At 39.7% G+C, this 16,496-nt stretch overlaps 1 protein-coding gene across 2 annotated transcripts in view; it reads left to right on the top strand.

Annotated features, from left to right (window-relative positions):
• Window positions 1-338: 338 nt before the first annotated feature.
• The window catches only part of wwox (WW domain containing oxidoreductase), a 233,937-nt gene continuing 217,779 nt past the window's right edge, over window positions 339-16,496 (top strand). For both annotated transcript variants that reach the window (XM_047819231.1, XM_047819230.1), the window contains exons 1-4: window positions 339-542; window positions 1,530-1,594; window positions 6,218-6,275; window positions 6,424-6,593. In XM_047819231.1, coding sequence (XP_047675187.1) covers window positions 436-542; window positions 1,530-1,594; window positions 6,218-6,275; window positions 6,424-6,593 — 400 coding nt within the window. In that variant the 5' untranslated portion in view covers window positions 339-435. The remainder of the gene's footprint in view (window positions 543-1,529; window positions 1,595-6,217; window positions 6,276-6,423; window positions 6,594-16,496) is intronic.

The following is a 16,496-nucleotide window of genomic DNA, read 5'->3' as shown; positions in this document are numbered from 1 at the left end:
TGCCCTGTGATGGGTTGGCACTCCGTCCAGGGTGTATCCTGCCTCGATGCCCGATGACGCCTGAGATAGGCACAGGCTCCCCGTGACCCGAGACGTTCGGATAAGCGGTAGAAGACGAATGAATGAATGAATGAATTAAATGCAGCATGGAAACAGAGTTAGACTCGAGCTCAGATGAACTGCACTGAAATAAAGAATGTTTTAGATGCCTGTCTGCTGTTTTAAGGTTCAACAGAAGGTCTTTAAATACAGCAGGTGTTCATTTAGAGACTTTTGCGTTGTAAAGTGAGGAGTAAAGCACAGCATACATATCCCAGAATTCACTGCGCTCACGTCACGTCACGTCACGTGACGTTTGCGGAAGTACAAAAGCCGAATTAAACACAGCTTTTTAGATTTCAGAGCTTTTATTAGTAACTTAAACAAACCGGTTTAATGGCTGCACTAAAATACGCAGGAATGGATGATACTGACAGTGAGGATGAGCTTCCTCCAGGGTGGGAGGAGAGAGCCACAAAGGACGGCTGGGTTTATTATGCTAAGTGAGTTGTGTTCAGTGAGTTGTGTTCAGTCACAATGTTAAGTGAGTTGTGTTCAGTCACAATGTTAAGTGAGTTGTGTTTAGTCACAATGTTAAGTGAGTTGTGTTCAGTCACAATGTTAAGTGAGTTGTGTTCAGTCACAATAATACTATATTATGCTAAGTGAGTTGTGTTCAGTCACAATAATACTATATTATGCTAAGTGAGTTGTGTTCAGTGGTGTGTTCAGTCACAATGCTAAGTGAGTTGTGTTCAGTCACAATAATATGTTAAGTGAGATGTGTTCAGTCACAATAATAATATATTATGTTAAGTGAGATGTGTTCAGTCACAATAATAATATATTATGTTAAGTGAGATGTGTTCAGTCACAATATTATGTTAAGTTCAGTCACAATTATAATATATTATGCTAAGTGAGTTGTGTTCAGTCACAATAATAATATATTATGCTAAGTGAGTTGTGTTCAGTGGTGTGTTCAGTCACAACGTTAAGTGAGTTGTGTTCAGTCACAATAATATATTATGTTAAGTGAATTGTGTTCATTAACAATAATAACATATCATGTTAAGTGAATTATGTTCAGTCACAATAATAATATATGTTAAGTGAGTTGTGTTCAGTCACAATTATAATATATTATGTTAAGTGAGTTGTGTTCAGTCACAGTTATATTATGTTAAGTGAGTTGTGTGCAGTCACAATAATAATATATGTTAAGTGAGTTGTGTTCAGTCACAATAATAATGTATTATGCTAAGTGAGTTGTGTTCAGTCACAATAATAATATATTATGTTGAGTTGTGTTCAGTCACAATAATAATATATTATGTTGAGTTGTGTTCAGTCACAATTATAATATAATATGTTAAGTGAGTTGTGTTCAGTCACAATTATATTATGTTAAGTGAGTTGTGTTCAGTCACAATAATATGTAAATGTAACTGCAGTTATATTGTGTAAATGTCTGTGTTTGTGTGTCTCAGTCATGACGAGATGAAGACACAGTGGGAACATCCTAAAACTGGGAAGAAGAAACGCTGTGCAGGAGGTTTATATTTCTGCTATATACTATACGCTAAACACCTATACGCTAAACACCTATACACTTATATACTATACGCTATACACCTATACGCTATACACTTATATACTATACGCTATACACCTATACGCTATACACTTATATACTATACGCTATACACCTATACGCTATACACCTATATGCTCTATACTATACACTACACACCTATACGCTACACACCTATATACTATACACTATTCACCTATATGCTGTACACCTATATGCTATACACCTAAATGCTGTACACCTACATGCTATATACTATACACCTATACGATATACACCTATATGCTATACACCTATATGCTATACACCTATACACCTATATGCTATACACCTATATGCTATACACCTATATGCTATATGCTATACACATATATACTATACACTATACACCTATATGCTATACACCTATATACTGTACGCTATACCCTATACGCTATACACCTATATACTATATGCTATACACCTATATGCTACATACTATACATTATACACCTATGTTATATACTATACGCTATACACCTATATGCTATACACCTATATGCTATACACCTATATACTATACACCTATATGCTATTCACCTGTACGCTATACACCTATACACCCATATGCTATACACCTACACACCTATACACCTATACGCTATATATTATATACTACACACCTATACACCTATACGCTATACACCTATATGCTCTATACTATACACTACACACCTATACGCTACACACCTATATACTATACACTATTCACCTATATGCTGTACACCTATATGCTATACACCTAAATGCTGTACACCTACATGCTATATACTATACACCTATACGATATACACCTATATGCTATACACCTATACGCCCATATGCTATACACCTATACGCTACACACCTATACACCTATATGCTATACACCTATATGCTATACACCTATATGCTATATGCTATACACATATATACTATACACTATACACCTATATGCTATACACCTATATACTGTACGCTATACCCTATACGCTATACACCTATATACTATATGCTATACACCTATATGCTATATACTATACATTATACACCTATGTTATATACTATACGCTATACACCTATACGCTATACACCTATATGCTATACACCTATATGCTATACACCTATATGCTATATACTATACACCTATATGCTATTCACCTGTACGCTATACACCTATACACCTATATGCTATATACTATACACCTATATGCTATTCACCTGTATGCTATACACCTATACACCCATATGCTATACACCTACACACCTATACACCTATATGCTATACACTATACACCTATATGCTACACACCTATACGCTATACACCTATACACCCATATGCTATACACCTACACACCTATACACCTATATGCTATACACCTATACGCTACACACTTGTACACCTATACGCTACACACCTATACACTACACACCTATACACCCATATGCTATACACCTATAAACCCATATGCTATACACCTACACACCTATACGCTACACACCTACACACCTATACGCTACACACCTATACGCTACACACCTATAGGCTACACACCTATACACCTATATGCTATACACCTATATGCTATACACCTAGGCAATACACCTATACGCTACACACCTATACGCTACACACCTATACGCTACACACCTATATGCTATACACCTAGGCAATACACCTATATGCTATACACCTATACGCTATATGATCTACACCTATATAGTATACACTACACACCTATATGCTATACACCTATACGCTACACACCTATACACTTATATGCTATATACACCTATATGCTATACACCCATATGCTATACACCTATACACCCATATGTTATACACCTATCTGCTACACACCTATACACCTATATGCTATACACCCATATGCTATACACCTATACACCCATATGCTATACACCTATACACCCATATGCTACACACCTATATGCTACACACCTATACACCTATATGCTATATACCTATATGCTATATGCTATACACCTATATACTATACACTATACACCTATATGCTATACACCTATACACCTATACGCTACACACCTATACGCTATACACCTATATACTGTACGCTATACCCTATACGCTACACACCTATATACTATACGCTATACACCTATATGCTATACACCTATATGCTATATACTATACACCTATATGCTATTCACCTGTACGCTATACACCTATACACCCATATGCTATACACCTACACACCTATACACCTATATGCTATTCACCTGTACGCTATACACCTATACACCTACACACCTATATGCTATACACTATACACCTATATGCTACACACCTATACGCTATACACCTATACACCCATATGCTATACACCTACACACCTATACGCTACACACCTACACACCTATACACCTATATGCTATACACCTATACGCTACACACTTGTACACCTATACGCTACACACCTATACACTACACACCTATACACCCATATGCTATACACCTATAAACCCATATGCTATACACCTACACACCTATACGCTATACACCTATATGCTATACACCTATATGCTATATGCTATACACCTATATACTATACACTATACACCTATATGCTATACACCTATACACCTATACGCTACACACCTATACGCTATACACCTATATACTGTACGCTATATACTGTACGCTATACCCTATACGCTATACACCTATATGCTATATACTATACATTATACACCTATGTTATATACTATACACTACACACCTTTACGCTAAACACCTATACTATACACCTATATGCTACACACCTATATACTATACGCTATACACCTATATGCTATACACCTATATGCTATATACTATACACCTATACGCTACACACCTATACACCTATATGCTATATGCTATACACCTATATGCTATACACCTATACGCTATACACCTATATGCTATATGCTATACACCTATACACTACACACCTATACACCTATATGCTATATGCTATACACCTATATGCTATACACCTATACGCTATACACCTATATGCTATATGCTATACACCTATACACTACACACCTATACACCTATATGCTATACACCTATATGCTACATGCTATACACCTATATGCTATACACCTATATGCTATACACCTATATGCTACATGCTATACACCTATATGCTATACACGTATATGCTATACACTATACACCTATACACCCATATGCTACACACCTATACACCTATATGCTGTATGCTATACACCTATATGCTATACACCTATATGCTATACGCCTATATGCTATACGCCTATACGCTATATGCTATACACCTATATGCTACACAACTATATTATATACACTACACACCTATACACCTATATGCTATACACCTATATGCTATACGCCTATACGCTATATGCCTATACGCTATATGTTATACACCTATATGCTACACAACTATATTATATACACTACACACCTATACACCTATATACTATACGCTATACACCTATACGCTATACACCTATACGCTATACACCTATACGCTATACACCTGTCTACATAATCACCTCTATAACTAATAATAATAATAATAATAATAATAATAATAATAATAATAATAATAATAATAATAATGTTAGAGGATTTGTGATCACACCAGCATGATGTTGGCTTCAATCTCCAGCCTTCACGTTTAGACACCCAGAACTTTAACTGCCTTGTTGTGTGGATTCATGGCTTTATAATCAATTATAGAATCACACAGTTAATCAATTACATAATCACACAGTTCTGTTCATTTCCAGGTAGTAAATCTAATGTATAAGGAGGTATCTGTTTTTATTAAGCTCCCTATTCTAGCAGTAAATGTTAGCTATAACGTTTAAGCCCTTTCCCTGTAATTATATACAGGGCCGATGACATTATGGCTTGATGTAAAGTAATACTGGAGGTACGATATGATAATTACAGTATTCGGTTCATTACTTTGTATAATATCTGCTCACTCTAGTCAGTTTACCTTCATGTCCAAAGCCAAGGACATGGTTTAAGTTTCTCTGGTGGGGGAGTTTAAAAAAAACAAAAAAACAACCTGATTTACGTGTGATGAATAATGAGCCGTCTCGTTCCGGCTGATCTACATCATAAACCGATTGCATTACATCTTATCTATTGGCGCTGGTTTTGTGTTATGTCTCATTGTATCACAGTCTTTATTATGTGTAGCTTAGTTGCACACTGTGTCACAATCTTCTCTCGGACGATTGCAGCCAATTGCGGTACATCCACGAACAAATACTGACAAGATGCTATGTATATAAGGAACAAGAATAGATTATAATCATACCTGTGTTGTAGTTCGGATTATAGCTATAATTTCTGGGCTGGAGAACCTTAAGGCATAGATTCAGGTTAATTACATAAACATTTGTCACTGCTTCTCTGTGGTTTGAGGAAAATTCTGTGACTTTACAGGTCAAAATTTAAACATAACAGACTGCAGTCGTATTTCATGTATGAATATAAATTCTATATTTTCCTGTAACACAAATTATTTATTTTTTTACAGATCTTCCTTATGGGTGGGAGCAGGAGATGGATGACAAGGGGCAGATATTTTATGTTGAGTGAGTTCTTGCATCTTGCTTAAATATCCTGAGACACATATACACTCTGATCTGATGTTTCTTAGCCCTTCTTATAACAGTATCACCTGGGAACCGTTTTAAATCGATGCCGTGAAGTTTAGCATTTTTTTCCTTTCTCATTTTTCAGCCACATCAATAAGAGGAAGACGTACTTTGATCCTCGGCAGGCCTTCACCGTAGAGGACGTGCAGGTGAAGCCTAAGCGCTATGATGGCAATACTGCAGCGCTGGAGATCCTCCAGGGTCACGATCTTTCTGACAAGGTCATAATCATTACAGGGGGCAATTCTGGTATCGGTGAGTGTTGTACTTAAGTGTATAATATATCTATATTACACTAATTATGCTGTTCATCTCCCACGATATATGCATTCGATTTTTAAAATAATATTATTCTGTTTTTTCATGTTTTTTTTTTTTAATGGATGATTATTTCGATGCATTCATTAACTGTTTTGGGGAACTGAATATATTCTCAATACCAGTGTTCCAATTAGAGGTCTTCACAGGTCCACTTAGATCCGAAAACCCGAGGTCAGACCCGAGACCCGAGCGGGTTCGGGTCTAAAAGTTTCACGTGTACCTCGGACACGGGTCGGGTATAATAATAGCTGCATCGGGTCTCGGGTACTTTAAAATGAATGTGTTTTTACCGAACGGACCCGAGAAGACCCGATCTACTGTATCTCGTGTGTGTGCGCATCGACTCGAGGCCTTTTCCAACCTCTCCTCTGTTTGCCAAGAACGCTTGCGACATGTGGCTGGTGACGTGCGGCTGGCGGTAAGCTAATTTACGTTAAAACAGACCTGTCAATCAATTTTGAATCCACTCTGTAGATAGAGTGATAGTTACGCAACGTCCGGGTCCAGTCCGGTTAAAAAAAACTTGCCATCAGGTCGGACTCGGGTCTAATTTTTTCAGGTTTGTCTCGGGTCGGGTCTTTCTTAAAAAAAAAATTATGCACGTCGGGTTCGGGTAAAAAGTGATCCAGGTCACTTCGGGTCGGGTCGATTTCTTTAGACCCGAGAAGACCTCTAGTTCCTACAGTATATGCATCTTTTGCATATAGGAACAGTAGAAAAAGGTGAAGTAATATACATAATGTACAGAGGGTGTCACTGTAGTCCTGTGTATCGCAGCTGTGTCTCTGCCTGTGTGTTTATTCCAGAGCTTCAACACTAACTGCATTACCTCGTGAACAATAGGTACAAACTCCACCTACTCCTCCCTAAATACTGCACACCAGTATCAGTGTTTAACAGCGTGGCTGAATTTGTCGTCTAAAGAATAACGTGGCTCTAAGCTGCATTAATGCTCGTCTTGAAACGTAATACACTAAGACAAACACACTGACGGTCAGTGCATCGAGAATGGTTTTAAACCACAGTCACGTCAGTCAGAGGTGAACACGGGGATGAAATCAATCTCAAACTTTACGAACTTGTGTGTGTGTGTGAAATGCAGCTCACACACCTTTACCTTTGAGCTGCTCTACATGTCCTTTATACGCCGAATACTGAAAATTGTCTATTGACAAAAATAGAATAAAAAAAAAATTCAAGATGCGTTTTAAGCCGATTCTGCGCTCACGTTCTACGTAATCTCAGTGTTTTCCATAATCTTTAAATCGCACGTGATCGCTCGAGACAGAAAAACACATTTTAAATTGTACAACAATTCGATAATATAAACGATATTAACGTTAACGCTCAGTTGAAATAAAAGTCTGGGAACATGCAAAATGTCACCTTTTATTTCCCTGAGCTCTGTAATGAAATTTAGATTGATTTCTTTAGACCAAAAATTATAAAGTGTTTTGTGAAAACGTGTTTTTATTTTTTAATTTTTTTATTTATTTGCTGCACATTTTTTTTAATTATTAAAACTTTTCGAACATTTTTATTAATCTAATCCAATGGTAAGATAATAACGGTTTCTTTTCAGTGTGTTTTTCTCTCTGAACGCTAGAGGGCAGTGGAAGAACACTTGCTGAATCTGAAGCTTAGGAACAAAGATGCAGTTTGAGGAAAGTCAGTGATGTATTGTTTTCATATTAGGTTTAAAATAATCACCGGACCATCAGCTTTTATGCATTTACTTCAACAACAATTATAATAATAATGAATAACAATGATAACAAAACATAGATCTTTATTGTCCAATTTTATATTGAATATACAGTCAGTAAATGAAAGCAGGAGTTCACAGATGTTCAGACGTCTCAATCGGCTCTACTAGTAACACTAGTTTTAATTAATTAATTTAATTTACCGTCTGATCGGACAAAACCCCACTCTTTCTTTGCTATTAATACGGCCATGACAACGACCTGTAATTTTAGACTTTGATAAGAAGTCCCATAAATAAACGACTAACACTGTATTTTCTTTTAAATCGATCTCCCTGCGCTAATTCTACTTAAATTGTCGGTAAGGATTAAAACGTGGCCTGTTCTATTTATTCGGTCTCATGATGTCACTAAATATATGCCGTAGTTTCTCTTTTATGTGGTCAAACTCCAGGATGTTCGAATTTGTTTGAATAATTTATTTAATTCTGTTCCCTTATTTATTTATTCCGCCGCTTCCGACTGTGGTGCTTTTTTAGCGCATTGAGAATGTAGATCAGACACCCGGTTATCTCACGCATTTGAGAGCCAATATAATTTCCCCGTAATAAGCCACGTGATATGGTAATTGTGGTTAGAAGGCATGGTGGATTTCCATCCTCTACCTGATTAGACCACTGTTCACTGCATCCCATTAGTCCATTACTCTTCTCATTATGAGGCTCTCTCTCTCTCTTTTCTTAAACTTTACTCTCGAACACAGTTAATAGTGGTAAAAGAATTATCTCACACACACACACACACACACACACACACACACACACATTGCTCCACACCTGTACCTCTGCATTGATCTTACAGTACTTCTGACCCGAGCTGATGTCTCCCATTCATTCCCATTAGTAACTAAGGCACTTTCTTTAATTCTGTCGGTATTAAGTCAGACGGTACCGAACCCGGACGTTTTGGTAATGTTATTTAAATGTACAAGAAGTAACTTTATTTTTCCATCTCGGTGCATCTTCGTGCGCTCTGTAGGACATTTCTTGTTTATTCTTATTTATCTATCTATCTATTTATTTATTTTGTGGAGGTGACAGGGGACAGTTATACAGCACGGTGTTATTTCTGGACGTCGGACGTATCGCCGTCTGTCCCTAGATCTGTACAGTGTCCCGGTGCGAGTGTCTCACGCAAGTCTCTCACACCGATGGACGTCGTGTGTCTCGTGCTCTTATAACCGTGTAGATGCCGACGTACAGATCACCAGATTTTATCCGGTAGATCATAGATCGTATGTTCCTCGATCGGGTCACTAAAAAAAATCTGTTCTTTCTCTTATATTATTGATATGATTTAAAACATTACTAAAAAAAAAATAGAGAAAAAGTTTTAATTTTTCACTTCTCGTATATGATTTTTCTTTCTTCTACATATAAATGATCATAGTTTATTTACGTGCTTAAAAAAAAAAGAACGTTAAAAATGAATATTAACATTCAGACCTGTTACGGTCCTGCCTCCGCTGCCTCGTGATCTGCCTCTTGTTGGACAATCTGTATGTTTCATGGCTCACAACCCAAAATTTTATCATCCCTAATAATCCATGGCTCAAAATGTGCTTTGAGACGATCTGATTTTTACGACCGGTTCGGTGCAGATTTTAGGATGGTTTTTTTTTTTTAGATTAGATATATGTCTCTGTCTTCTGCCTTAGCGACTCGCAAAGTGATGGAGAAAAATTCGAAAGGCTTCGATTTATTTATTTATTTATTTATTTATTCGACGTAAGAATCAGAACAAAGCTGATATTCGGTCAAATAAATCTTTACACATTTCTTATATTTCTACGTTGTCTGTGACTATAGATGTTTTTATACAGTGCGTTTAGAGAACAAATGCGGTAGTAACTCCGGAAAACGTTTACAGCTATGGTACGAGATTAGCACCGTATTATTTAGAGACGGCCTCTGATAGGCGGGATCGCCGACGGGACGCTTCTGCCGGACAAAAAAAAAAAGATCGTGGCTAAAATTTCAGAACAAAATAAATAAATACATACAATTAAATTTGAAATGGATATGAAATATTTATTTATTTGTTTGTTTGTTTATTTATTGGAACTGAAAATCTTTTTATTCCCTGATTTAAAAAAAATATATATATTTTTTTTTTTCAAAAAGAATTTTTAGATTTTTTGTGAGAAAGTGTTTTAAATAAATGAAGAAAATAGCATTTGTTTATATAAAAGAGACTGTAGGATATGTACATAGATAGATAGGAACTGATGCTCAGGGATTCAGGGTCTGAGTCGGAGAAGACGCATCGTGTTCTCTCTACTTTCACGATTTGTTTGCTTTTATTTCTTTTCTTTTTTTTCTTTTTAACCCCAGCTGCTCTTTTTTTTTTTTTTTTTTTCACTTCCATTTCTGCTTCATTTTGTGAACTTTTTATTGACTGATAAAATGGAATTTGAGGCTTTTAATAATGTCCCCACCCCATTTTATTTATTTATTTATTTATTTATTTTGACGAATCGGTTTATCGGCTATTTCACAAAATACTAGATACGGCCGGTTAGTCGAATGATTGAACTTTTACTGACCTTGGATATAAATTCTGAGAGCAGGAAGAAAACTACAACCGGTGAATAATGTCTCGGTGACGATCAGGAGTGTGAGGCGGACGAATAGACGATAGCGAGGGCTTAGAACACGTACAGTTCTGGTTCTTTTTAAAGCTTTTACCTCATCTGGAACAATTCAACTTGTGACGGTGTTTCTCTGTCTTTTTTCTGTGTGTGTGTGTGTGTGTGTGTGTGTGTGTGTGTGTGTGTGTGTGTGTGTGCTGATGACAGTAAATAAAAAAGGCAGTGTTTAAATTCAGACCCAGTGTGATGTGACAGAGCGGACTGGTGTGAGAGGATGCTGTTGGGGATTCGCTGACCGGCGAGAGCGGAGGGCACGATGAAAAATTGCGGTGGGATTTGGATGTAGCCGCCGGGGTCAAGGCTGGAGTGTAGGAGGTGACGCAGGAGAGGTTGTACGAGGCAGTCGGGGGGGGAGGGAGGAGCAGGGAGGTGGAGGTAATAGAACAGCATGAGGCTGCTCAGGTGGAACACCCCCCCACCACACACACACACACACACACACTCTGGTAGATATATTCCATACATTTTACTTTGGGGTGTGACAATGTCTTCCTGATCCGAATGGAAGTACGGTGTTATTAATGGAGGGAATTGGAGCTTGTCATTGGAGGTTCTGTTGCACCAGACATTCCACTTTAACCCCAAAATATATATCAAACACCTGCTGCTCTAAAAAAAAAAAACAACAAATCTTATAATTCAGCATTTTATAGCGTCGCTACCTCAAGTGTCCCAGGTAGCATCATGTAAAAAAAAAAAAAAGGCAGTAGGCATAACTTTAACTTTAACTTTAAGATAAAGGTCAAATCTTAGACCCCTTGAGTGTTTTTTTCAGTCGTTTGTCCGGGGAACAATTAATAGTTCTTTGTAGAACTCGATCCTCACTGTCCACTTTATTAGGAACACCTAATAGAAGCCTAGAATAGGGCATAGAAGCCTTTATTATCGCCACATATACATTACAGCACAGTGGAATTCTTTTCTTCATATACCCTAACTGATGAGGTTGGGGTCAGAGTGCAGGGGCAGCTATGATACAGCGCCCCTGGAGCAGGGAGGGTTGAGGGCCTTGCTCAAGGACCCAACAGTGGCAGCTTGGCTGGGCCTTGAACCCCGATCAACAACCCAGAGCCTTAACCAGTTGCGCCACCACTGCCCTCATCATCAAGACCCCATCAGCAGCACAGTGTATAAATTCAAACATCCGGTGTGTTTGTTTCTCTGTCAGCGAGGGAAAGGGTTTGTTCTTTTTTAAATAAGAAATTCAAAATAATTTTCTAACTAAAATTCAAAGAAACCCCCCCCCCCCCAAAAAAAAAGTATAACCGTGCACTTTAAAGTACAGAGGTCTGTTATGTTAAGTCGTTAAATATCATCTATATATCTATGTCGTGTAAAGAAAAAAAGAATTTAACAAGTTCTTAAAGATTAAAGAGCTATTTGACTTTTTTTGTAGGTTACTAGGAAGACAGACAAACAAGTAAATATGTTCTGTGATGTGAAGCAGTGGGTCAGAAGAGTTAAACAGGTTAAAGATCATTTACGTACCACAGATACGACTGATTCCGTGCTTTAAGTGGAGTTTCTTTCTTTTATCCTATAGCAGGTTTCTGTAAATCATCCGAATGTCATGATGAATTATATAAATCAAGCTGAAAAACAGTGGTTAGGACGTTCGCCTCACACCTCCAGGGTCGGGGGTTCGATTCCCGCCTCCGCCTCGTGTGTGTGGAGTTTGCATGTTCTCCCTGTGCCTCGGGGGTTTCCTCCGCGTACTCCGGTTTCCTCCCCCGGTCCAAAGACATGCATGGTAGGTTGATTGGCATCTCTGGAAAATTGTCCGTAGTGTGTGTGTGTGTGAGTGAATGAGAGTGTGTGTGTGCCTTGTGATGGGTCGGCACTCCGTCCAGGGTGTATCCTGCCTCGATGCCACGATGACGCCTGAGATAGGCACAGGCTCCCCGTGACCCGAGGTAGTTCGGATAAGCGGTAGAAAATGAACCCTGGAGGTGTGAGGCAAACGTTCTAACCACTAAGCCACCGTGCCCCCCCCCCCCTCGTACGATGTTTTGTCCCCAAAATAAGTCCGCATTCATTTGCACGTTAAATCCGACACGTTTTTTTAAACCCTGTATTATATAAAAAGTGTCGCATCTCGTTTCTCGAGTCGTTCACTGAACAGAAGAAATAGAAAGCGAACCTTGGATTGTGTGCATCAGCAAAACATTATTTTTGTTGGTGTGTTCGTCTATAACCGGCGCTCCCACTACAGACCAGGATACGGCCTGGAACAGACACAGCAGTTAAAGCCAGAATCTGACCCTCGGGCCAGTCTCTGAAACATCTCCTCCCTTTATCGTCTCCACGTCTTCATCTCAAAGTCCGTCCTCGTTCCACTTGTACTGTACAAATCTCCCTTAATGTCAAAAAAAGCAATTAGTAGTGAATAGCTGCTTTGAATCGTCACTCGTTTTACTGCTTTTAATCCACCATCGTCTGATATACAGACTCCTGTCTTGCATCTGGGTGATAATCCACATCTGGGCTTGTGGACCATGTGGACAGGGCTGATTGGCTGCCAGGAAACAACACGATCGAGTTTTCTGTCCTCCGATCTGCAGGTTTCTCAGTTCCCTGTATTTCTCTCGTACGGAAACGGACGTCGACGAGGATCGTCGTTTTTCTTTAAACAACAGCCACCGGGTTGCGTCTGTTGTTAAACACGTTCTAATTTGTTTCCCATTATGACTTTTTTCCATTTTGTCTATTACAATTTATGATTATTTATTTATTCATTCATTCATTTATTTATTTATGATCATTTATTGGTAACGAAAGCATTTTTCAGATTTTTGGTATTTTATTTTCTAAGATCAGACCTCTTCACGGGGATGCACATTGTTCTCTCCATTACTCCTAATAAGGTGTCATATAATTTAATTCCATGCTTCACTTGTCAGAGAGGAGCTCTTATTCATCTCCAATTTTGAGTTTTAATGGATATTACTCTTTAGCGCTCGTCTCACAATTAGGGCGTCTGGTTTGCCTTTTAATGAAAATCAGATTAAAACTTAATCGAATTAAAGTTGGTTTTAATTCACCTATCGCTCAGACGGTCCGTCGTGTGGAATCTCGGGGACTGACAGTCAGCCTCGCTTAGCTTACGGAGGTGTGACGTCAGCTTATCGACCGAGCGGTGTAGTGTCGATGACACGCAAAAAAAAACAAAAAACACTGAAGAATCTGATGAAGCAGTTAATGTCAAAGGAACGAAGCACACGTGGGAACTTAATGTATAAATATCTGATTGGTGTGTGAACTGAGAAAAGTTTTTAAGAGACGTCGTTCATAACGGATTGCAGTTGTCAGGTGTCGTATCCAGAGATGCTCTCTGTAGGAGAGACACAGAGACAGAGAGGGACAGGCAGAGAGAGACGGGCAGAGAGAGAGAGAGAGAGACGGGCAGAGAGAGAGAGAGAGAGACGGGCAGAGAGAGAGAGAGAGAGAGAGAGAGATGGGCAGAGAGAGAGAGAGACTGGCAGAGAGAGACGGGCAGAGAGAGAGAGAGAGAGAGAGAGAGAGACGGGCAGAGAGAGAGCAAGAGACAGGCAGAGAGAGAGAGAGAGAGAGACGGGCAGAGAGAGAGAGAGAGACGGGCAGAGAGAGAGAGAGAGAGAGAGAGACAGGCAGAGAGAGAGAGAGACTGGCAGAGAGAGATGGGCAGAGAGAGAGAGAGAGAGAGAGACGGGCAGAGAGAGAGAGAGAGAGAGAGAGACGGGCAGAGAGAGAGAGAGAGAGAGACGGGCAGAGAGAGAGAGAGAGAGACGGGCAGAGAGAGAGAGAGAGAGACGGGCAGAGAGAGAGAGAGAGACAGGCAGAGAGAGAGAGAGAGAGACGGGCAGAGAGAGAGAGAGAGACAGAGAGAAACACAGAGAGAGAGAGAGAGAGAGAGAGAGAGAGAGGCGCCGAGGGCCCGAGAGCAAGAGAGAGAGAGGCCGAGGGCCCGAGAGCAAGAGAGAGAGAGGCTGAGGGCCCGAGAGCAAGAGAGAGAGAGGCCGAGGGCCCGAGAGCAAGAGAGAGAGAGAGGCCGAGGGCCCGAGAGCGAGAGAGAGAGAGACCGAGGGCCCGAGAGTGAGAGAGAGAGAGACAGAGAGACAGAGAGCCCGAGAGCGATAGAGAGCGCCCGAGAGCCTAAGCCCGAGAGCCTGAGCCCGAGAGAGAGAGAGAGCGAGAGAGAGAGACTCAGCAGTGGGTCACTGTGTGAGCTCTACTGGCCTGTCAGCTCTTTTCTCGGCCATGACAGTGTAATATGTTTTACAAGTGACGTGTTTAAAGGGTTATTTCACAGTGTTCAGGATCCGAGCAAGCAGCGACCACATGTGTGCTGCATGAGGGCCTTTTCTTTATTCCAAACCACTTTCTATTTAACTTCATTAGCGTCACACTTCTCTCCACTCTTGGCCTCCGTCTCCAACTCTGTCTATTTCCAGCTCTTAAGACCTCTAAATCTGATGCCCATTGTGCCTCCTAAAGTGCTGATGCCAGCTTCAGAAAAACTTTAAACACACTTTGTGTAATCAGAGGGACAATGTAAAACGGCGGGTCAGCAAAACAACCCAAACAATAGCCCCGGGCTCTCCTTAAATAACCTTTTTGTTTTTTGGTACGTTAGATGTTAATATGATCGTCCCCTTTATGGTGGGGTAATTAGTTCGGCATTTTAGTGACGCGTTCTAACCTTTTCACACGACTTTCTACACGTATCGACTCACCAGTCATCTGTTTACTGCTCGTATCCCACCATGTGATGCATTTTTCTTAAAGTATGTCGGTGTTGTGTGTCAGGTGTGTGTGTCAGGTGTGTGTGTCAGGTGAGTGTGTGTGTGTCAGGTGAGTGTGTGTGTGTGTCCCTCCTGTACAGCACCGCTCTGTTGTATTATTATTATTATTATTATTACATCTCATCACTCTGATCCTTGTAGAATCTACCTGTGCTTATGTCCAGCGTCTCAGTAAAAAGTGACAGGAGCTCTAGCCAAGTGCCCGAGGTCCTACTTCAGACTTTAGCACCGTCAGTCATTTTCATCAGCGGATGGAGGTGGATGGAGGTGGATGGTGTGAAGCTGGACGTGATGTAGAGAAAGTCGGAACCTTTTTTTCCCCCTTTTCTCTGTTCAGGCCCAAATAAAGTGAAAGGGCATTGATGATGATTTTTGAAGAATTATATGAAAGAGCAGATTCATTTTAACTCCTCTCTCTCTCTCTCTCTCTCACACACACACACACACACACACACACTCACACACAAACACACACACACTCACTCTCTCTCACACACATACACACTCCCTCTCTCTCTCTCTCTCTCTCTCTCTCTCTCTCTCTCTCTCTCTCTCTCACACACACACACACACACTCACTCACTCACTCACTCACTCACACACACACACACACACACACACTCCCACACAAACACACACA

Source organism: Tachysurus fulvidraco, chromosome 10 (assembly GCF_022655615.1).
Source record: "Tachysurus fulvidraco isolate hzauxx_2018 chromosome 10, HZAU_PFXX_2.0, whole genome shotgun sequence".
Taxonomy (NCBI): Eukaryota; Metazoa; Chordata; class Actinopteri; order Siluriformes; family Bagridae; genus Tachysurus; species Tachysurus fulvidraco.
The sequence above is the reverse complement of the archived record's forward strand: the minus strand, read 5'-3'. Positions and strand labels throughout refer to the sequence as shown.